Source organism: Hesperophylax consimilis, chromosome 4, assembly GCF_061612785.1.
Source record: "Hesperophylax consimilis isolate HC1 chromosome 4, BYU_Hcon_1.0, whole genome shotgun sequence".
Lineage (NCBI taxonomy): Eukaryota > Metazoa > Arthropoda > Insecta > Trichoptera > Limnephilidae > Hesperophylax > Hesperophylax consimilis.
This window is the reverse complement of record NC_142839.1, coordinates 23,111,219-23,135,407: the sequence shown is the minus strand read 5'-3', so window position 1 is coordinate 23,135,407 and position 24,189 is coordinate 23,111,219. Positions and strand designations below refer to the sequence as shown.

At 34.1% G+C, this 24,189-nt stretch overlaps 1 protein-coding gene across 2 annotated transcripts in view; it reads left to right on the top strand.

Annotated features, from left to right (window-relative positions):
* Acsl (Acyl-CoA synthetase long-chain) overlaps positions 1–24,189 on the top strand; it is a 65,471-nt gene that overhangs the window by 18,364 nt on the left and 22,918 nt on the right. The window contains exons 1-2 of one of the 2 annotated variants that reach the window (XM_089651512.1): positions 7,829–7,947; positions 9,740–9,773. In XM_089651512.1, coding sequence (XP_089507638.1) covers positions 9,751–9,773 — 23 coding nt within the window. In that variant the 5' untranslated portion in view covers positions 7,829–7,947; positions 9,740–9,750. Of the gene's footprint in view, positions 1–7,828; positions 7,948–9,739; positions 9,774–24,189 lie in introns of those variants that run through there. The other variant, XM_089651511.1, reaches the window with a different exon arrangement.

Here is a 24,189-nt window from a genome sequence, read left to right as displayed (position 1 = left end):
ATCATTACACATCGACAAATAATAATAAACTAGAATGCACGGATCTAACCTCCACTAGACCTAGATAAGAACTCTGTTTATTGGAGGTTAACAGTACGTGCAGTATGCAGTGAGAGAAGAGCATGATTTGGAGGACTCATCGAAGTGGTAAAGTCTTCTTCAGGTCAATGCCCTTAGTGACGGCTATTTTGAAGACGTATTTATTTATTTATTAAAAAACAAACAGTGATGCATATTTTTATTAAATCAATAACATGGTTGCATGAACCAGTAAAGTTTCCTCATAAGATTCATATTATATATAAAAATAAACATAAAGTAGAATTGATAGAAAAAGAAAATCTTAAAAACACACACATTAAATGTATATAGATAGATACTTTAAATAGTATTTTTTTATTTTTCGGAATAACTTTATTGAGTAAAACCTCAAATTGTAATATTTAAATATTGAAGACAATATTAGTGATTTCTAAACGAAAATCTGAAACAGAAAAATCAGAGGGTTCGAGTCCCAGATGTGACCGTTTCCTTTTCTGATTTTTCTGTTTCAGATTTTCGTTTAGAAATCACTAATATTGTCTTCAATACTTTAATTTAAATAGTATTCAAAGATAAACAAAATAAAGAAAGAAAAACAACACAAGGAAAATGAGAATAATAACGTAAAGATCTCACACTCACGGTTGATGTACACTTGAGCAATCTACTGAACTGGGAACCAGTAAAAGTGTCACCTATTATACACATACATTGCATGTAAGAAAAAAAATACTTAGATTAACAAGTTATCAAATATTACATTTATATAATTATATAAACCTATGTATATACATTTCGACTACCATAATACGGGCGTGTGTCTAGTGTGGTAGTCGAAAAGCATGTAAAAACTGTACACATTAATATTTCATGAATAAAGAAAAAAAAAAAAAAAAAAAAAAAAACATAGCAGGGGTAGAGGGTTTGTAATTAACATTTTGATTTGTTTTTTCTAATTTTCATTAGTAAATTGATCTGATGACAAACGGAAAATATCAGCGTCTGAAAAGATGTTATTGTTTTTTGTGTACGTTCTTCTGAAAAACTATTATTGGGTGTAGTTAGTTTTTGAGTGTGGGATGTGGAATAGTTTAATCGTATGTACACTGGAAATTAATGTTTTCTAGAAGGTAGTCATTGTCAACAGCGTTGTTGATGATTTAAAAAAATGTTTGAATATATTTCTTCTATCTTCTACTGTTGATATTATGGAATGCTAGTAGTCTTTTAAGATGTTACCATTTTCTACATTTCGTAATATTTTTTAAACACATTATTACCGAGAGATTGAACGTAATTTAAAATGTAATCAATACTCCCATATCATTTTTTAAATGTTAGATAAAGCTACTCTAATCTAGAATTTTTACGACTTTCAGCAAGTTGACTTATAAAAACGTTTTGTGTGATACCGTCATGTCACAAACTAAAATAAATAGTTATGACATGAGGTCAGGTTGAGGTTGAGGTTGTTCGGTCCACTTCCATACATCTTGATTTCGACGTGCCAAGATGCAAAGAAAACTTGTTTTATTTTTAGGGGTCTCTGAGATACCCCATAAATAAATATTGCCGTGTATATTAATTGTGTGGGTATACAAAAAATGCCAATTTAATAAAATCACTATTTAAGCTGGTAAATGAAGGATAGTAATAAGGAAGTTGAGTCCATTTTTTTATTTTTTTATCAATGTTCGCATTCAAACTTAAATACTGGTATTTTTTTTTTTAAGTCTGTTTTCATAATTAAATTAATTCACAAAGTTTAAATTTTATTAAGCCCGCCAAAACGAGCGGAATCCAAGCGGTAAGAGGCGGGGTGTGGGTGTGACGTCATTCAAACTGTGAGAGCCACGACGCTTAAACATTTTGTATGGAAAAAAATTTAATTCTTCAATAAGGAATTCCAGTAATTTTTTACTAATGTTAACCGTCTATTAGAATTGATGTTATTAAAAAAAAAGAAAATTGATTAAGATTTCATATTTAAATTAATATTTTAAGTTAGAATATTTGCTTCTCCCGCCGGGCACGGTATTGAAGACGCTATTTGTTGACCGCCGCGCAGAAAAGTAAGACCAAAAGTAAAATAACGGTTTACAGCCCAGTTCACTGTGAGACTTTTCTGCGCGGAGGCCTGAAGTGTAATCACATGTAATGTGACATGTATAATAATAAAAACTTCTAAGCGATGCAATAAACAACATATTATTATAAAGCACTATACGAATATGTATCTTTAGAAATCCATTTTATATAATAATAACAACAAATACTTACATAAATATTTGACAATAGCTGGGAGCTATTTTTTTCACATAGATCCTATTGACATCCTATTGGCCGTTTCCTGATAAACTTTTGGTAAATTCGTAATAATGTCGGGACGTGTTCATGCACCTGCGTTTTGATAATATAATATACATAGAATGATGAATTTATCAGGAAACCAATCAATTCATTTGTTATGGGCCTGCAATCCCGTTTTTAACCGGATTACGAATAATTTGAAGAGATAATTAAAAAACTAGCATTATTTTTTTATCAGTAATTTTTCACCGTGTGGTAAAACGGAGAACCTTCTGTATTTTATGACTGTTAAAGCAAAACTTAATCACAAGGCCGGGACATTCATTCAAAGCAGCCTCCTAACTTGTATGAGATTTTACAAAAAAAAACATTTTTTTCTTACTTACGAAAACATCTTGAAATCTATTACTTATTTAAAAAAAATAAAATTAAAAAAATGTTTTTTGGATGTTCTCATACAATAGGCTGATTTGATTCAGTGTCCCGGCCTTGTGATCTAGGAGGTTTTGGTTGAAGGCTTAGTTTCTCGCTGTGAATGTTCTTCTATGACCTCTTTAATACCAGTTGTCCCTTACAAAAATAATTATCATCGTGCGTATCAATATGCATAATACATTACTCGATAAATGTAGTTAACCTCAGTGTATAGTTTCTACCTTGACTTGTTAGAACAGAAAAAAATCTGGTCTTAGGTTGCCACCTTCATAACACTTCTGAGGTAGAAATACGTATTTTAAGAAAGTCCTATTAAATGGAATAACGTTCATTTGAACCAAACGACCTGGCGATCAATAGATGTTTACCAATATATCGGGGGCTTACTGCAAAAGTTGGTGACTACATTTTTTGTGTTTTTTTAGTTAGCGATGATTTTAATGTTTATCTATTATAATATGTCTGTAATAAGTTTGTATCGTCTCTTATGTCATTAAGTAGTTTTAAAAGGAATAGATTTTTTTTATAAAACTTTGTAACTTATTTTTTAAATATTTAATAGACAAGAAAAACACTGTAAAAGCACTTATAAAAATTAGCATATTTGTTTAAGAAACAACGCTGTAATGTTTTTTTCCAAATTAGCATTAACATTATTTACCAAAACCAAGGTTTGTTTCATAATGAAGATTAAACATTAATATTGAGTTTATTTTAAAACATGTTTTTGTTAGTTACCAACTTTTGGCAGTAACCCCACTTTATATTCGAGTCACACCAAATATGTCCAATTTGACCACATTTTTTCTGATTGGCCAGATAAGCGAATTTTGTCTTTGTTTTCATCTCCCATATACGCTTTATCAGCTTAATCCCAACGAAGCCAAAAGCAATACTGAAATTACCGGCAATCGATGAAATGATTACAATAATTTTATTGTTAGAGAATTTGAGAATAATTGACATAATTAATCTTGGTATTATCAATGTCTTTATGTTTGATCGTATGTTATTTGGAATGCTGTCCACACTGTTTATCATTATTTTTTTTATTTTTATATAAGGGGTGTACTTAGTAGATTACACTGTCTATCAATATAATACTATTATCTTCTTTTTTAAAGCTATCTCTGCCATTTGACCTTTTCCTTTTGAATTATCGTCGTGTCATGCACTTTATAGATTTTGTTGTTATATAAATTTGTGTTATTTTGACTAAGCCAGATGTTGAAGTCGGTTGAACCCGGGGGGGTTTAGTGTCTGAGATAAGTTGGTTTATCATCTTATGGGTTTATTTTTATTACTGATAATATCGCGACTCTTTGCGTTTCACTGATTACTGCACACAATTATATTGAATTCCTACTTGTATGATGTCGTTATCGTCAGAACTAGTATACATAACAGTCGAAATAAGCATTTTAGAAAGAATTGAATAATGTATTTACATATCGTCGGCTTACCTACTGCCAGAAGCAATGAGGTTATATACATCAATGGCCAGAAGTCATTAACAAACAAAATGTTGATTCTGAGATAATAAATATTATTAAAGGTCCAGCTACTTTTATTCAGTTATATCCCAGCTAAAATAATAATAAAGTTGATTTAAAAAAAAAATCTATTTCAACTGCTTTTCTCTGGGAATTTAACTTTTTTTATTAAGATGATACGATATATCAATAATTATGTTTTTTAAATTTGGCACCAATGTTTTTGCGACTTCACGCATGCGCATTATGTTATTCTTTAAGCGCGGAAGCCGCGGTTGACAGCTGTTTTTATATCCTCTTGAAATATCTTCACAGATCATAATCAAAAGATGTCCTTGTTTACATATATGTATATATATTATAAGGTAATAGAACATTATGAATTGTGAGTAAGAGATCTATAAAACTAATGCTATTTAATATTGTAATATACTGTAAGGAGGTACTGGTTAGACATGCATACGACAAATTATTTTCTGGTTTTGACTTGATATAATAGCTACCTAGCCAGTTTTGCGAGCAATTACAACTTTTTAAAACTCTGGTCAGTTTACAGTTTATTTTCAAATTAATTTTATCATTTTTTTTCTAATTAAGCCTCAGTACAACACACCAACTCAACACTGTCCTGGGGTGTAAGTACAGATAATATTTACATCATAGGAAAATAAAGAAAATAGATTAAAAATGAGATTAAAGCAGAGAAGCACGGGAATCCATCGGATCTAAGATTGTGGGAGCAAGTATCCTGAAGTCAGACGGGATTCTATGATAAGAATATTTCTGGAATGGTTTATCCTTCTCCTCAGTCCTGCAATCCTGATTCTTAATAGAGCTGTAAGTCCTGGAACTCGCCCTTCTGTAAACATTGAGGAGGCACTGCAGTGCCTGGGAAGTCCGAACATCAGTCGGTTATGCGTTATTATATTGCACCCGAAGCCTTTCCATTGTTCTTTTTTTTTAAGTTTGCCCAGAGCTCGCATGTGTACAGGGTGGTGCAAAAGGCTATGAAGAGCGTCCTTTTCACTCGTGGACTACAGAGCCGAAATCTTCTACTGAGCATGTTACATTTTATACTCAATACACGCCTCTGCCTGTCAATATCTTCATCATCCGTTAGATTTTATTGTTGATGACACGTCCTAGATATTTAGTGGTTTTTACTGTTTTCAGAAGTTCATCATTCAAAAAGGCGGGGGAATGTTTTTTGGGCCTTCCCCGTGTTTTATGACCAACAGTGCTGTTTTTTTCGCATTATAAATGATGTTGGTTTCGTGTCCAAATTCTTCACAGATTTTTAGGAGAATTCGTAATCCCCTTATTGACGGTGCCATCAGAACCATATCATCTGCGTAGCTCATATTGTTAATACACAGACCTCCGATGTGGCAGCCCACTCCAGCATTGTTTAACCTGTGGGTTAGTTCATCCATGTATATGTTAAACAGTACTGGGGACATACATCCTCCCTGTCGGACCCCGCTTTTCAAGAAATAGGGTTCTGAGTTCTGAGAATCCATCTTTCCACTTTACAAGGTTTTCCTGTTGACTATAATAATAAATAATGAAGCGTAATCTATACCAGCACTTTGTTGAATCCTACAAATTATAGTAGCGTCAGTAATGTAGTTTTAGTGATTTGTCTTATATGTAGTATTGTTCTAGATTCTATATTATTCTGTTACATGTTTTACTAATATTGTTTCATATTCAGTTTACTGTTATATCATGCTTTCAAAATTTTGTGTTTAATTTTCGATAGCTCACTAGTTATATTCTGTTCTTAAAATCCCCATAAAAGCCCAGCTGGGCGTAAAATCATATAATTTTTTTTTTTTAAATTGATAGATTTTTTTGAACCAAATATTTTTCTGTCATAATAGTTTTGTTTGATTCTAGGTAATCGATGAGTTGATTTTTGTTCGTTGTTTCTAAGATTTTAGATAAAGTGTTTAGAATTGTAATTGATCTACAATTATTGATGTCTTTATAATTAATTACCTGATTAAAAATTGGAGTGATAGTCACTATTTTAAATTGTTATGGAAATCTGCTTTCCGTAATGGATTTTTTGTTTATTTGGAAGAGTATCGGTTCGTCTTTTAAGTATTTTATTGTTTTCATTGCGATTCCATCACTATCAGATGAAGATGTTTGTTTGAATTTAGATAAAATTAGTGTTAGTTCGTGTTAAGTGATTGGTTTTAGTGCAAATTTGTTCTTTTGATAATTTTAGCATGTTTTTTACGTTCCGGTTAAAGTTTTGAGGTTTGATTATTTTGTTCGCTAAATTCGAGAATTTGTTTGCAAAAAAAATGTTTGTGTAGTTTACTAATTGATTTATATTTTGGTCGAGCGAGAGTATACCGCTATCGGGGTCGATTTCTTCCAATGGGTTTGTTTTGTTTTGGCTAGTGTAGGTGATTTCATTGGATTAATCTATTTTAGTTCTGTAATAATTTTGTTTTGCCGTTTAGTAAGATTAGAGCAGATATTTCTATAGTTTTTGTAGAATAGTTTCAGGGAAAGGTCATAAGGACTGTTTTTTTTTATTGTAGGTGGGGTTTGGACCTTTTTAATACACTTAAGGTAGGTCAGGTATAATTTTATTGTGTGGATGTGGTTGAGGTTTTTATTGAAATGTGGTTTTGTATTTCAATTGAAAGTGTTCAATAAATACTTCCAAGTAACATCTAGGTCTTCAGTTTTATATAATGACTCACAGTCTTAATAATTTTATTATTTTTTTCGTAGCATAGAATATGTTTATTCCCGGATTTATTTTAATTCGATGCAGCAGAAATTTATTTAATTTCTGCTGATAAACTGCTTTGGCAGTTTAGCGGGTATAAATAATAATAAAAAAAATCATCATATATGTATCATATGTATATACATATACATATATATACATCTGCAGTGTACAATACTGTACACTACGTTACCGCATTTAGAAGTCTTACATGAATAGATCTACCTTTCATTTTCACGCTCCCGAACGTCACACTCTTCCGTCATCAACATTGGCCAATTTTAATTATATAAAAATATTACCCACATCATAAAAGTACGCTACACGTACGTTACACTCGTATGAAGTATGAAGCCTCACTCGAGTACCTACTCGACACTAGTACCACTTCCGCAAGCGGACACTCTGCAAGGATTATGCAAGTGTTTTGACTGGGAATATGAAATTGGTCTACGTGTTTACGTCATGATACTATGTAATTTTCATCTAACGTTGCCGTACTCCGTTCTTAATTAAATAAATAATCACGTGTAGACTCAATATTACAGACTAAATATAAAATAATTTTCGTTATCGCAACGCCATGTTTTGACTGGAAAAATGGAACGCAGACAGACACATTTCAGCGGTGACCTGTTATCAGTTTTCCTATTGCCCTGGAAACTTTGAACGGGGTGAAGATCGGACTCCCGCGAGACGGTAGTATGAACCCCGGATGGGACTTCATATAGTTCATTAGCTTCCTACGATTTTATACGTGATTATATTGTTTTTACTCGTCTGTGATTTAGTTCTTACTCGGCGGTCACACCGGTCGGTTGCTTTCGCCTTTCCTTACTTTTCCGCTGATGTGTTAAATTGTTTTAAAATATACAAATTCTTAAATATTATTTAGCAGTTTCTAATTTTTACAAGGTACCTATTTACTTTTATCTTATATTGGCTGCACGCGTGATGTTTCTGTTTGCTAAAACTATTTACTCAACTGTTTGGATATTCAGTTTTATAAATACACTGCATTCTGTATTTTATTTGCGGGCGGTTAAAAAACGTATACAGGGTGTATCGGCAAGTACCCGACAAACTTTAACCAGCTATTCCTCAGCACATTTGGAGTAAAAAATGTTACCGGACAGCAAAGTGCCCATAACATTTTTTACTCCAAATGTGCTAAGTAATAGCTGGTTAAAGTTTGTCGGGTACGTGCCGATACACCCTGTATAACTAAGTCTCGCACGCCAGAACATAGCAGTTTTATTTCCACTACCTAACAACTAATGAGGCCTTAGGCATCGTGGATTTCAAGTTCCTTAAACACTAATTTTACATGAAGTTATTTTTTTTAATGTTTGATTTTGATCATGTCTCGTATTTTATAAAAATCAATTGAGTTTTCCTATTCAAAGTGTTTTGTTTGATTTTTCTATTAAAATAATTAGTACGCAAGCTGCCAAGCTGGCAAAATACAATAATAATTTGGCAAAGCATTCGATTCCCTGACACGCATTGCGCAATGTTGTGGAAAATACTAATCTAGAATCGCGAATTTCTGTAAAACGTCTAAATATACTATCTTTCTGACGCTGGATTCGATAGCGCAGTAAAATTAAAAAAAGGAATTCCACCTAGGTATAGGAATTAATTCAAGGTCTGCTTTATTTTTATTCGCATACTTCAATTGATTCCAGCCGCCCGATAAAGGCATTAGCCTCAATCAGCTCGGGTCAAGGTCCCGCTTCATATGAGTATTTTGATGACACTCGGATGTTTATGTTCTGAATGGAGCAATTATCATCAGACGCACGTGGTGGCAATGAAACAAGCCAGCTCTCTGCTGTTGTATTTTGTTTACTTTTTATCAAACGATTTATTTACAAATTTTATCTTCTCTGTACTGTTTATTGCACCACTGCCCCATTTAAATGCCGATCAGCTGTTCTTTTATTTAGTGTCGTAGTACCTACTTTCTTTTGATGAATACTTTTAATGTTTTTTTTTATGTTAGCTTCTTTGTGCCTGTACAGTTTTCTCAACTTCTGATCATTATTTAGGGTCTTAATGCTCTATTTTTTGTACCCACGTAATGTGTCTTTATTTTATGTGTTTAAATTTCAACAATAATTGATGTATTGGTTCCACGATAACTCAACACAATGACAATTGTAAGTGATATAAAGTCATTAAAAGTGATAAAAAAACTAACTTGTAAACCTTACCTATGTAACATATTTAATTTACTTTTTGTTTCATCACTTTTCATGACTTTATATAACTTTTTAAAGGTGTGTTGAATTGTCATTTTTATGAGTTATTACAAATTCATTAGCCCCTGTTGTACTAATTACATCGATTACGAGGTTCGATTTACTCGTTTATTTTATTGTTTTCAATTATTGATTTATTTACAAATGAATTGGCCGTTGTACTAAGTAATATGTTTGAATTCAGTGTCTTCAGAGGTTTTGCTAATAATTCATAATATTATTGTTTTAGTTTTGTGTATAATTTTTTTTACAAATACCTATTAGCCTTTGTACTTTAGTACTTACGTGTTCTACTTCTGATCATCTTACTTAATTATTATTTGTATAGTACTTTTTTAAATGCTACATAATATTGTTGTTTTTTTCAATAGATTTGACACTGAACTTAATCATTGATCGTGTAATTGAAATCACATTCATTGTATGTTTTGTTATTGTTACAGATAGCTGAAATATGTTCGTTGATGAAGATGAAACGTGAGTACCCACATTTTTCCTATTGATGCAGTGAAAACTCTTTAACGGTGAGCTCAGGCGTTTTGAATGCTATGCTATGTGTTATTTATGGGCTAACTTAACTATCTTAAGCTCGTAATGTCATTTCAATCATGTGCTTTAGCTTTTAAATCTGAATTTATCTGTAAAAATAAGAATGTTTAGTAAAAAAAAGCTTACAACAAGGATATTTGAAATCTCGGGCGCAACCGGGTTGTTAAAGCAGCAGTAAAATTCATTATGCCATATAAGCTGCGCACTCACTACCTGTAGTATTTGAGCCCAATGTGTTCTAATGTCTCGACCCGAAATTCGCCCCGCTTCAACTGATCGTAAATACGTTTGTTCGCGTGGATTGTTCTAACGGCGGTTTGGCCGCGTAGCACAGCATAGCCCACCATAGCCCACACGGCATAGCTTCATACCTCTCACATTCCTTTCTTCGCGGCGTAAAGAACAAGAAGTTTGTTTATTACGACGCGCCTAACGGTAATTACTGGGAATCGCGTCAGGTGTCAGCGAAATCGTGATGTGGATACCATATATAGCAAATGGCATGGCTCACTTGCCTTTTATTGTAGCCTAGAATTGCTGGACTTTAGTTACGCCCTCTGCTTTCCTCGGCGAGACAATGGCGTGATTTTGTATTGCATCATCTTCAACATAAAATAATCACATCATTTTATCAGATTCCTCAATCATGGCAATTTCCACCTTCAGATTTCACGTTTTTCAATCATTCTCAATGTTATATTTTTTTATCAATCAGGGAATCTCTCTGAAAAATCTTAACCAAAGTAACAAACCTTATTTCTCATCTCTTCTTCTTCATCTTCATCTTTCCCACTCAGACTCACAAAACACCCCGATTTAGGATGCCACAATCTCCCACTGGTTCCTGACAGTTCGGACTCGATAGCGATATTATTGGTATCTTGAGGAAGTTACAAGCCAAATATGTGTATATTCTTGGTATACCTTATATTGTAGGTAATAGGCATTAAAATCGCTTGACAAACGGAGTCTAGAAACGTTCGGTTTCTAGCACAAAAATGGTTTTTGTTTATTTTGTAAATAATTTTATAAGAAAGAAAAAAAAATAATTAAGTGAAACTGTCAAAGATAATCTTAGCTAATATACTGTATTTTTTAAAAGTTGTTTCCTTTATGCGAATATATTTCTAATGAAATTTTTTTTTTATTTTAGTAGTTTACATTTATATTTTTTATTGAGTAATTTATTTGTATTCTACTCAAGCGAAACGATAGGAAACCCTTTAATTTATCTAAAGCATATTTTTTGGTTTTCATAATGTACACCAAGTCGTTATAAAGATTAATCATAATAGTGATTTAGCGGAAGGTTTGAGAGAATTTATTGCTAAGGTTGTGACCAAAATATTACAAAGTTTTCGCGGTTTTTCTTTCGTGTTGCGATCCAAACTGTTGTGCATAGGATAATTAATACTAAAAATTGGATAATTTGTATAGTGCCGTTTTTTTTTTAAATCACCTCAAAGGCGCTGTTACAACGTTTATGTCCTCCAATATGAAACATGTGTTTGTAATGAATTTTTGTTGATAAATAAAAGAATGTAGAATTTTTTTAGAAACATTATAAGACATTTTTAATTTGAAAACACGTCTCAATTATTTTGGATAGGTGTGAATTGTGCAATTTAGTGGAAATCTCTTCGATTCATGAAAGCATTAGTAGAAGATAAAATGCTTGAAAAATACTCGCATTCAAAGAATGGATATTTCTAGTAGCTGGACTTTGGTTATGAAATCGATTGACTTATCGGCTTTTCTCTACGAATCGTCATATTGTTAATCGATTTCAATAAATTGTTCATTTCTAGAATTCATATCATTGTGATGTCTAAATTTCTCCGTAAATCAGCTCGTGCTCCACAAATCTGTTCTCTTTAATCTTTTTACTGATCGTAATGGAAATTAAATTCTTGTTTTTTTTTCTCAGTACTTGCTCACTTCCCTGGAAATATCAACAACTCGTATTGAGACAGCGGCTGTTCTTTATCGGCATTTATTATTTTGTTTACCTTATGTACCTATTATGAATTATTTTTTATTATGGCCTCTTGCACATCGTTAAGGTTTAGAATGTATTAACTTGAAGAAGATTTTCCACGCATTGCCATTCTCGTTATTTTTAAAGCAATATGACAGGAGCGTAGATTAATAATTTGCGTTTTAGCACATTACCGATGGATGGATTGTAACGTAAAAGGCTCCAAGTGCTAGTGACGGGGAATACGATAATGATTACAATCATATTTTTTTAATATTTGATTGACCTAACACTTGAAATAACAGTGTAAATTTTGACAATTTTGGCGCCCCAACTCTTCGTCTGCTGAAGTGCTTATGATAATATTTAATAGGCCCAATCTTTTCGAAATGTTAGAGCAAACTTAGAGTGAACTAATTATCTTAAATAATGTCAGATATATTCTTTAGAAGTGTGATCAATACCCATTTGAAAGTAAACTGATGCCGTCCATTCACCAATTCCGACTTTTTAACTCGTAAACCCCAGCCAATGAAATTGAAATAATCTGATAACATACTCCTGAAGTAAGGAAAATTTCCCATACTTCGGGTACAGTAAACACGCCCACAAAATGCATTATTTCGGTTTATTTCATCAGTTCTCACACACACGCGCACAATGTTGATAAAAATTTGCTTCCTTGCGATGGGGTTCAGAGTGACGTAGGTGCCACGCATCCGAATGTTGTGTGTTGATTCTGCAACCTAAGCCCACAGTAAACAGTGGCATTTGGTCTGGAGGTGTGGCTGGTGCACATAATACATACCGCGGTACGTGTATAAGGTATAAATAGCCCCGGCGGCGAACGGCTGCGAACATAACCTGCGTAACTGCAGTATGCGTGGCGTACTCTGAAATTCCTTTGGAATATATCGCAATAATTGGACCATGTCAGTTAGCATGGGCCGTGGCGGCTCGTCACTTTTGAGTGTGACAGAGTGTTATAGTTTGAAAATTCGATATTATTGATGTTGTTTAGTCCAAAACATTTTTTTTTTTAGAAAATTCGATTTTTTTGTAAAAAAATTTCATGTCATTTCAGCTTGGCCGTGCACCGCACGGATTTCCTGAAAATCTTCGTACAAAAAACCGAATTTAAAAAAATACGTTTTCAGCTACAACAACATCGATAATGTAATTTTTTGTAATATTAGCATTCTAGTACACCCAAAAGTCACGAGCCGCCACTGGCCTGGAGCCCGTTGCTTGAGACGCGGGAAAGAAACCACTTTGAAGATGCGCTGAATTTAATGCCTTAAGGTAGAACAATGTTGTTTGAATTACTTCAAAATTAGCCTTTCAACAACCGAGAATTAGCCTTTCAACTATTTTTTGGTAGTTTGTTTTTCGTACTCATTTGACCGATTGCAAGTGTGTCAAGCAGTAAAGAGCCAGTTATCTACAGCTCTAGTTTCTACTAAGCTTGTCACCATGATCTTTGTTTTTTGTACCATCTTCCCGTGCTTTGCTTGTGACTAAACTGCAAACACGCAAACTCGCTAAAGCAGCGAGTCCACGTTGGCGTTGGTCCAATGCATTGGGCCAATGCGTTGCCCAATGACTTGGCCGTTGCATGCGTTGGCCGGTCACACATCAGAGGATCCTGGGGCTAACCCGCAAAGAGCGTTCACACGTTGGCCCTGTCTTCAGTTCGCAATATGCGTTCTGCGGAGACGGTCGTGTTGATTATTGCGTGAATGATTATTTACGTTTAATAATTTAACGTGCTGTACACGTAAATTGCCGCGGCTGCGACAATTTCCACGTCCATCTAGTTTTGACGGCCTCCGTGGTTGAGGGGTAAGGCTCTCGACTAGCAATCCGAAGTTCGCGGGTTCAAATCCCGGCGTGCGTAAGTGAATTATATTAGATGAATTTAAAAATAATATGTAGTATAGGTTCGTCTTTCTCAAAGTGGGCAATAACGCCCCTTTGTGGGCGCTGGAGGCGTTAAATGGGGCAGTAGAAGGTCGAAAGAAAGTTAAGGGGCGTTAAGGAAATCTAGAGGGGCGACGGCAGGCAAATTCTAAGTATAAAAAACCGACGAAATTTAGCTGAATTAAATAATAATAGTATTTTTTTACTTCCTTATAACAAAAAATTCTCAAATAAAGCGAATCTCCCAACTATACCCAGGGTTATGGTCGGTTGACGGTAACGATTTCTGATAGCATTGCCATCTTAGTATTTGTGTGAACGTGGATTTAGTGCTGTAGCAACGTTGCTAACTAAAAAGAGAAATCGGCTGCAAGTTTCTGAATGCGGTGACTTACGGCTATTTTTAAGTTAATTCGAGCCTTATCTTCTTCACATTAGATAAGTTTAGAATTCAAAGCCTTCTTTTAATATAAAAATACTTGTAAATATGATTAAGTATTAGTTTTATTTCCTCTCATTGAAACATTATTTGATTCTTTTATCTCAGAAATAGTAGAAATAACACACACTATCAATCATATCCATATAATAATGCATGTTTAAAAATTATGTTTGCAATATCTGTTTTTAAGACAACAGATAGTATGTAAAAAGGCAAGTTCAAAAATATGGGGGGCACCAGAATTTTTTTAAATTCTACAGTGGGCGGTGGTAGAAATAAGTTTGAGAACCTGTGGTATAGGTACTTGCGGCACCTTCCAGAGTGAAACATACTCTCAGTATCGCCCTGGGTATGACCACCATTCAGAATTGAAACGTTGCCTAAAATGGATTTAGCCGCGATTAGTGACTAGATCTAGCCAGGTACTCCCCCACTTTCCTCCTCCCCATCTCCTTCCCCTTTCCACTACCTTCAGCCTCATAACACGTAGTCTCACTGGCTTCAGACGGTAACTAACAGTTGGGACTCTTGTGTGGTATTCACATTAAAAGGAAGATCAAATGGCCAACGCAGAATAGGATATTTTCATTGTTTTATTTTTTTTCCGAAAAAAAAATACGCCGATGAAGGTATATTTAGTGTTTACGAATACGTTTTCTGTAACGATTTGTAATATTTTCACGCAAATTTCCACGTCCGTCGCGAAAATCCCAAATAATCAAACAATATCTTGTACCTTCCTTATAATATTATGTGTGTAATCAATAAAATGTTATTTTCACTTTGGCAATTAGACTCTGAACGGTAATGACTGATATATTATTATTCTTACTCTCCAGACAACGGGAAGGTAAAACATGATCAATGATAAACATGACAAAAAATTGCACTGATAGTAATTGCTCTTATTTCTTATCTAGGTCTAATGTCTTCTGATGAAATACGCAGATAATTATAATAGGTGATCTGAAACAGTTTGCTCACTACAGTAGACTAATCAATATGATAAATTAATTATTATTGATTGTTATCCTCACCATTCACGACTTCTCATTCATTCTGCACATCGACCAACAAAGTGTAGAGAGGGCGGTGGGATGTTAAAAATGATACTAAAACCAAAATCATTGGTTTCGAAAATTGGGTTACGAAATAATTTTTCAAAAAGAAACGGCATTACCTCGCAGTCAAAAGATCGTAAGAAGTGCTGCTTTTTTACCTTTTGTTGGTCTGCAACGAGCAAATTTGTCTCCCGAGATATTATGCTTTCGAAGCACGAACATTTGAAGCCGCGGGGTGAAGGGGAAGATGTGTGAAAAATGCCAAATCTACTTATTTTTTTTTAATGACATCCCATAAGTATAACTGCATTAACAACACAAAGACGAAATTATGATAGTTCATCATATACAAATCATTTAAAAAGTTTTCATACAAGAAGTCTGCTAGACAATTTTCCCTCACATGCTAATACAATCACAACATTAACCGCGCCACCTGAAGATATTATCACAGGTCAATAAATGTTTGTGTTTTTTCTCATATGGTATAGGGTCAATGATAAAACATATAGGGATTTTGAAATTATCTCTAAAATTAAATTAAATGGCTTTTTAGGTTTATGTTTTGTCGAGTCGACGAAATTAAATGGGGATTTTTGTTGTGAAATGACTCATTAATGGGTCGAATTCGTAAGACAAGCCACATCTAGAATTGATGGTTCTGCAGGTTCTTCACTTCCCATTCACATTTCTAGTCAATCGTTGACAGGAAATGGTATGTCTCTCTCTGCGTGTAATATAAAACTTTTATGCAAAACCCACTCGTGCTTCTTGCAGCGTGATTTCCCATGAGAAATCGCAATGCAAAGATGCCAACAGTGTATTATTTACACTGCATAAAAACATGTATATTATAGTATTGCCCTTAGATAGAGTAGTTCAAAATCACCTTAAAATATCTACAGACCGATCAGTGGCTGAGCTGGCATCGCGTTTGGGTTTCCCACCCAAGCGTCCTTCGTTAGATTTTCAAATAATTGTTAGCTTATTTAATAAAATATATTTGTAAATATTTCATCCGCTCTACCTACTAATCTCCCAGTCCGCTAAATGACTAACCGGTTGATTACATTAACTTTTTATCGATTCAACACTTTTATTTATCTTTCGAAATACTGTTGCTAAGGACTTCCTTGCCTCATTAAACAATCAACTTTACTCCCTATAGGGAGTTCAGGTCAATGTCCTCATTAATATTATACTGCCCTAAGAACACAATAACATTCCAAAATTCACAAAAATGTCGAAATACAAATAATAACGAAAGGTGAATAGGCTTTCTTTTTATTTTTCAAAGATGCTTCTCGATACAGTTTCTTAACAATGCCCTTACAAAACGTTATCGAGCAGGTACCAAGTATTTATGAAGGCACGAACCAATTGTCTGAGTTCGTCCTTCCAAGTTGTGGGGTAGGACACGATTTCAGAATGTGTTTGTACGAGGTGCTCAAACACTGAAATGAGGTGTTGGTAAATAAGTGTTTTTTTTTTTAAATTTTATTAAATATGACAAACCACAAAGTACAATAATATAAAATTGGTAAAAATTAATAAAAGCTTTTCAATTAAGTGTAAAGTGATGTTTATTAAATACATACTTTTTCAAACTGTGTTTATCAAAATTTAGTGCGCGGCGGGCTGGAGTGGCGCGTGATATTATCGTTCCGAAGTGTACGAGCCTATTGAAAATAGTCTAGATGCCATCAACGCTGCAGCGGTAACTAAAAACACAGCGTCTTCCTTGAGACTCAAGGAAGACGCTGTGTTTTTATTTACCACGGTGGAACGCACGAAAATTTTCGTCAACACTGTTAGATTTATTTTTAGCAGTACGAATATTATTAAACACAACGCCGTCATATTACGTATGGTTGATGTGATTTGAGATTTTCACGGCCAAAAGTATTATCGTAATTTTTTTTTTTGGGATAACAGTTTTGCGCTTCCTTCTTTAGCCAACGTTTCGGACACTATACCGCCGCAAGCGGTACAGTGTCCAAGCGTTTATAGGCGCAACATGGCGTGACCTCCCAAAATATATTCACGATATTATTATGTACGCCACAGTGAAAATTAATGTTTCGACCCTACGAAAACGTTGGGATTCTGTTAACTTAATATTTAGCTTTTCTCACTAGAAAGTCTGCCGACCCCTGACCTAGACCTAGTATATTAGTACAGTGATATTAGTATAGTCATAATTACATCAGATGACGATTCTATCAAACGCGACAATGCTTATATAATTATGCTTATGTATTTGAGAATGCACGGAGAGTACCCGCGATACATGCATCACGAAGATTTGCTTGCCGACACGCGCTACCAAAGTCTCCACTCGAGGAGGAGTGGGGCCCTTGCAGTAACGGCGTACAAAATTCTTAATAATTTAATAGATAGCCCATACCTTCTGGAATGCTATAATTTGTTCGTACCGAACAACTACAACCAGGGACGGCACCATGATCTGCTATGTATCCCACGTGGCAGAACGGACGTACTGGCTCGGCATAGCATGACACGAGGTATGGCGCTGTTAAACAACACCTCCAAGACTATCGATATTTTTAATAGTAGCCTTGAAGAATTCAAGAGGCATGTCAATGCCAAAAATCACTATTTATAACTTGTTATTTCTATTCTTTTTTCTTTCATTGTTTCGTATCATCTATATGTAGTTAATGTTACATGTGTATTGTAAATGGACACACAGTCTGTAATTTGGTTTGGGTGTTTCAAACTCCATTACATATTTGATAACCATTAGCGCCCTTTTTTATTTTGTTTACATTTGAACAGTCCTCGTTAAACGCAGATTCTCGATCCGTTTCAGCTTTTAATCAAACTGTGATCAGCTGTCAAACACAACTCTAGTGTTTTTTTATGTTAGACAGTTAATCACAATTTGATTAAACGCTAAAACGGGCCGAGTAATTACGTTTAACGTGGACCGTTCAAATGCGAAAAATTCAAAATGTTACAAATATTGATACATCAAATGTAATTTTGAAACAGGGAATGAAAGGTTTTTAAGGGATTTTCTTTCATTTCGAGCATTAGCATTATTTATGTACCTGAAGTTGTGAATTCGAAGAAATCAATAATGAGCCTAGTTGTGTGTTTATATTTGCTTATTTGCGCATGACCTTGAAAAACGCTACAGGTTACAAACATCATAAAACTGATTATATTATTATTATTTCATTTTCAACCTTTTCCGTCTGTTGGTCACACTGTTACTGTCAACAGATTCTCGTTTACAAAAGTTTATTCTTGCGAATTTTGACATCTCCGCTAAAGAAAAATTACGACCTGTTATTTGGTTTTGGCAGTATGCTAATGAAATAAAATCGTTGGATAATAATTTCTTGAACACAGCGCTTTCTCTATCGTTTCCTGCTGTATAATTTTACTCACACATTTGTTGTGTTGGTCATCGAAAATCAAAAATAGACCACGTTTTTATCATTTTCTATTTTTGCAGCCTATACTCGTTTTTACCGGATTTTTTTATTCGAAAACCTGGTTATTCAATTAAATATTTTGGTAGTGTCATTTAAAAAAAATATATTAATTAATTTCTTGTTGTATTTTATTGCTTATTCAGGTAAATGAATTAAAAGATAAAGCTCTTCAATAACTTTAAATATGGAACTCCAGTGAAAAACATTATGGCTTCAAAATATCATACAGATCAGGGGTGGGGAACCTGCGGCCCGCGACGCTTTTCGGTGCGGCCCGCGAGGGCTTTCGGTACGGCCTGCTGACCACAAAAAAATAATATAAAAATTACTTTCAGAACGCGAGAACGCGACCTATTGCTTCGAAAAGGAAGCCTCTAGGTATCCCGTTCTGCGCTATATCAATAGTCTCCATCGATTGCAGGACCAGCCTCTAGTTTGTGCATTATCATCATCATCTTCTTCCTCTTGTCCTGTTTTGGTCGGTGACCTATCGCTTCGACAAGGAGCCTCTAGGTGTCCCGTCCTGCGCTATATCAATAGCCTCCATCCATTGCAGGTCCATTCCTTAATTTGGCAAAATAAATCAAGATTTTTAAAATACCATTATTTTTTTTAAATCTTCTTACTGTAGATGTTTTACACAATGATGCGTTCAAAAATTACAATTTTAATAATTGGAGTAGTTTAAACCACCTTTGATATACCCTAAAATGTGGTAACAACAAATCTCTTCTACGTGCAGTTAGTTTTTTGTTTATGTATTCATTATTATGAAAAGTAAATTCTGATGGTGGTCAAAGTATTGCATTTGTTTAATATTGTCTTATAAATATTAAAAAAAAAATACTTATCTCAGCACTCCATACCCAAATGGTCTGCTTGAATTCATTATTTATCCAATCAATGATTCGTTATTTACATAAATGCCTACCCGTTCATCCATAACAATCAAAAATATATCCACATCTGTGTACCTACCTATTAATTGACAGTTCCCACCGGACGCCACTGCGCCAATCAATCACACCGGTGTGCTTAGCATGGCTTACACAATCTTTGGAACCGAGTCCAAGGTCTAAGAACGATAGAAACAATGTTGACATTAAAAAAATGCTCTCACATCTCATCCCGGACTCTGAACCGAAACGCGGTGAGATATGAGCTATGAGCCACGAGCCAACTGTGATGATCGCTGGTCCCTGATTGCTTGATGGATCTTATAAAGAAACACACCTCAATGGCATATTTGTTTATGTTGTTTTCTTTAAAAAAATAGCCGGTTCTTACGTTTCGGCTGTTTTTCAAAGATAATATTTTACCGGAGATAACGGTCATTAAATTTTAGAAACAAACACGCTTCAATAATATCAATTAATCTTTCTTTCCCTCTCTTTCTTGGTTTCCAACATTTTTTATTTTATTTTAAAAAAGAAAGGCAAACATTCCCGGGTTACGAATAACCTGACAATATTTGAAAATTTCCTACTACTACCGCAGTATGCGGAAAATGTTGCTTGTCTTGTGATGGAGAACTTAGACAGGCAAGGAATTGAACACACTACGCCTCAATATTATTTATTTAAACATACAGTTTATATATAAATTAATTTTACATTTAATGGTGAACATAAAATAAACCAGGTTCCATTTACAATATTTTTGTTATGGTTACAGTTTAGGAAGCAAGTATATATTAAAAGTTATATCATGACAAAGTATGAGCAAAAAAGAATAATAAGAATAAATAAACAATAAAGAAGTAATAGTTTTGATTTAAGTAAATTCATTGTAAGGTTAATTTCATTTTAAACGTTAATATTGTCACTTTTAGTTACCTTCTACCGTTTCCTTTATAAAACCATTCGGATAAATAGAAAATTTTATTTCCATATTTAATTTATTCTTTTAATCTGAATAAATCCCCGTGAAAATTTATTTCTTAAAAAAATATTTCATTACCGCACAAGACGTCCAAAATGTCTATAGCCTTTAATATTATATATTTTAAATCATGACCAATAAAATGTAAGTCTACTCATACTTACGTAAAAAGTCAAATAAATATGTATATAAAATGAACTGCCTGGCCTGGGGCAACTGAGGAAACCTGGATCAATAAAAATAGTCAATAAGGTGAACCAACAGCTTGATTGGCATTTACCTACTTTCAACCAAAACCTGAATATAAATGCATACATTTTAGCTATTGTAATATATTATATCATGTATCTATACTATCATATATTTCAATGAATACTAATCTAACCTAGTCTACCTATAAGTTTTGCATGTACTTGTATCTCTAACTTTTTATATCCATCTAAAGTTTCTGTCAATTGTATATTTTCTGATGTCACTGTTTATAATTTACTGTATATGGTATATTTTATACCGTTGATATTAAAATAAATAAATAGCCACTGGAAATATAATATTAATTTGTACTCTGGAATGTGGGTAGGTTAGTGCAATCCCACACATACCAGATGTAATACTCTTTTAGGCTGTAGGTGGTGGTAAGATGGTAAAGAGGAAAGTCTGGAAGTTAATGCCATTTCTAGTAACGTTTCTATTCTGAATGTTGCTCTTTCACCAGGGCGTGTTCCCATCAATCATTATCAACACATTTAGTTATACTATTGAAATAATACCTACTTCTAGAATAATTAGATCACAGTTCCGACATAATGTAGCGCTGAGGTTGATTGATCGGTTTAATAGCTGCAAAAGGTACCTGACAGATATGATCACTTTGTCCTAGGATTCATTATTCACTCCTATTTATGCGAAAGGAGACTTGATGAACCAATCACTGGCCCATTTACTTCATGGGTAAACCACAAGTAGTCTACAATGTGTAAGTATGTAGACTTGTTAGACATAGTTACAGTTACAAATCTTGCAGAAAAATACCAATATGTAAATGCATTTTAAATTTGCATTTTTATTTATTTGTATTTATTAAAAGTTTCGATTCATGTCGTTGGAACAGTTATCTATCTTCTATCTATATAAATAAAAATGTAAATCTTCGTTTGTTCAAAACCTTAAATCTCCGATAGTTCTTCACCGATTGCTTTGAAATTTTGACACAAAGTTGCATTTGAATACGCGTGTTTTTATACAGGTGACATATATGTATATGTCACCTGTATAAACATGTTTTTTTGGAAAACGCCATCCGTTGGACATAAAAGCAAAACGCGCTATTGTTTCTCTATCTGCACAGGAGACTCGGCCACAGCAACGCGTGGCGGGGTACAGCTAGTATGTAAATGTAAAATAAGAGACCGATTTTTATTCAGTGTTTACTTGGGGTGGTTTTGGTTATAAGCGTAGGGCTTACTTGGGGTGTTTGGTTACAACCTACGGTTTATTTATTTTTTATTTTTATTTTTTTATTTATTTTTTATTTACTGTTATTTATTTTTATTTATTTGTTAACATGTAATTGTTGGGTTATGTAATATAATGTGTATTTGTTGGGTTAGCTGGGAGAAATAGGATGTAACCTATAAGCTATACCCTTTGTGCTTTTTTTGTGCAATAATAAAATAATAAATTTTTTTTGAATTTGAATTTAATTTAATTTAATTTACCAGCTAATCAGTATTTAAGCATCTTTTGGAGATTTAAGATTTTCAAAAGACGAACATTTACATTTTTATTTATAAAGAAGATAGATTTATAGATAGTAAATATGCACTTCATCATTTACAAATGTTTTTTTTTCAATAAACTGAAGAGAAAAATTACAAATTGTGATGTGATTAACCAAATCATTGAGGAGAATATTAACGACTCTCGGTGTAATGTAATTGATATATTATTAGTCAATTATAGGATCTTAAACTCAACAATGTATAAAATAGTGAGATAACGTCATTATATGCCTTTTATCCACCCCTGACTTCTAAATATATTTATACCATTACTTTCGTCAAACGTAATAATGTAATAATAAACGTAATAATAGAAGGTAATAACCGTAATAGGTTGAAACCGGACCAGTCTGAAAATAAAATAAGTAGAATAAAGTTATTAACTGTTTTCATCACAATATGGTGAGATCTTATAGAAATAAGCCAACTTGATTAGTGTCCTGACCTGGCCTGCTATTCTGGAGTTAAACGATCAATCGTTTTCGTATGCGCCGTCTTCGAGTGAAAAACTACTAGTCGCCGCGACTAACTTTTTCGAATATTTCAATTTTACGTATTCTTGAGCGTCGAACGGTCGAAGTTGGTAGAAGAGATGATTATATTGGCACCCCTGTGAATATTGTCTATGTTCCTGATGTTTTTGGGATTTCTATGGTGTGACTGTCAAACAGACAACAGTTATTCGTTATTCAAAACAGAAATGGCTGCGGGACATATTACAAATTGCCAAAAGCAACTCTTAATTAAGCTTGTAAGCTCCGATAAAGACTTAGTAAGTCGGAAATTTTCACCCACTTTTACATTTGCGGAATCCGCGCGGTAAAACAAAAATTGACAGCTAGACTAGATTTTGACAGCCAATTCCATAGAAACGCCAACAATCTACCACTCGCTGCCCTGTTTCTACTGGTTATACTCAGTAGTTGTTGTGTGGAATGACTTTTGACGTTTGGCGTCAAAGTATGTACCTTCGACCAATTTCGGGAATAGCAACGACGACCAACGTACGTACTTTCGACGGCGATTACGAGCGCCCTCGATTCAGGAATAGAGCCCCAGGGTTGTTGTTTATAACCCGCGACTACGGTCGGATGTCCGATCTGCCAATTACAGCTAACTTGACACTTCCGATAATCGGGTTCAACGGGCAATCGTTTCCGGATGATATCATACATAAAGTGTCAGCTACACTACTCGCTTCGACGCTTCGACGAAGTCCTCGACGAAGTTAGCCGAAGTTCGAAGTGCGTGCCCACACACTCGTGCAACTTCGCGAGTAACGCTTCGAGTCCTTTGACTCGGGCGCATTTACCGACAACAATCGGAAGTCGGGCGAAGCGAAGCGAAGTTGCCCGAAGCGAAGTGAAGTTTGTGCCCACACTATCGTATTCGGTCAACTTCGATCAACTTCGCGAGTAGTGTAGCTGGGCTTTTAGGATTGTTATTATCGATTATGGCCAAGCGAAAATTTCCTAAAACCCCATGGCTACAGGATATTTAAAAGCACATTTTCGCTGACATACAAATGTAAGTATATGTTGTACGTTTTATAGAAAATATGCAAGTAGGTACCTACTCCCTTCCACTACATACATTCTGTTTTTGCAATATTTTAATAATTTCAAGAGGAGTTCACTGACTTGTGAGTTTAATTACCTACCGGCATTTAACTAACTAACTAACCAACACGCCACTTTGTCTTAGCACGCATTCCTTGCTTTATTCAAATTCATACATACCCTTCTGTTGTTTTGACTCTTGACATGACCCGACTCAAGTATTTGATTCATTTGAACATGCCACGTCTCCCTCGGGCG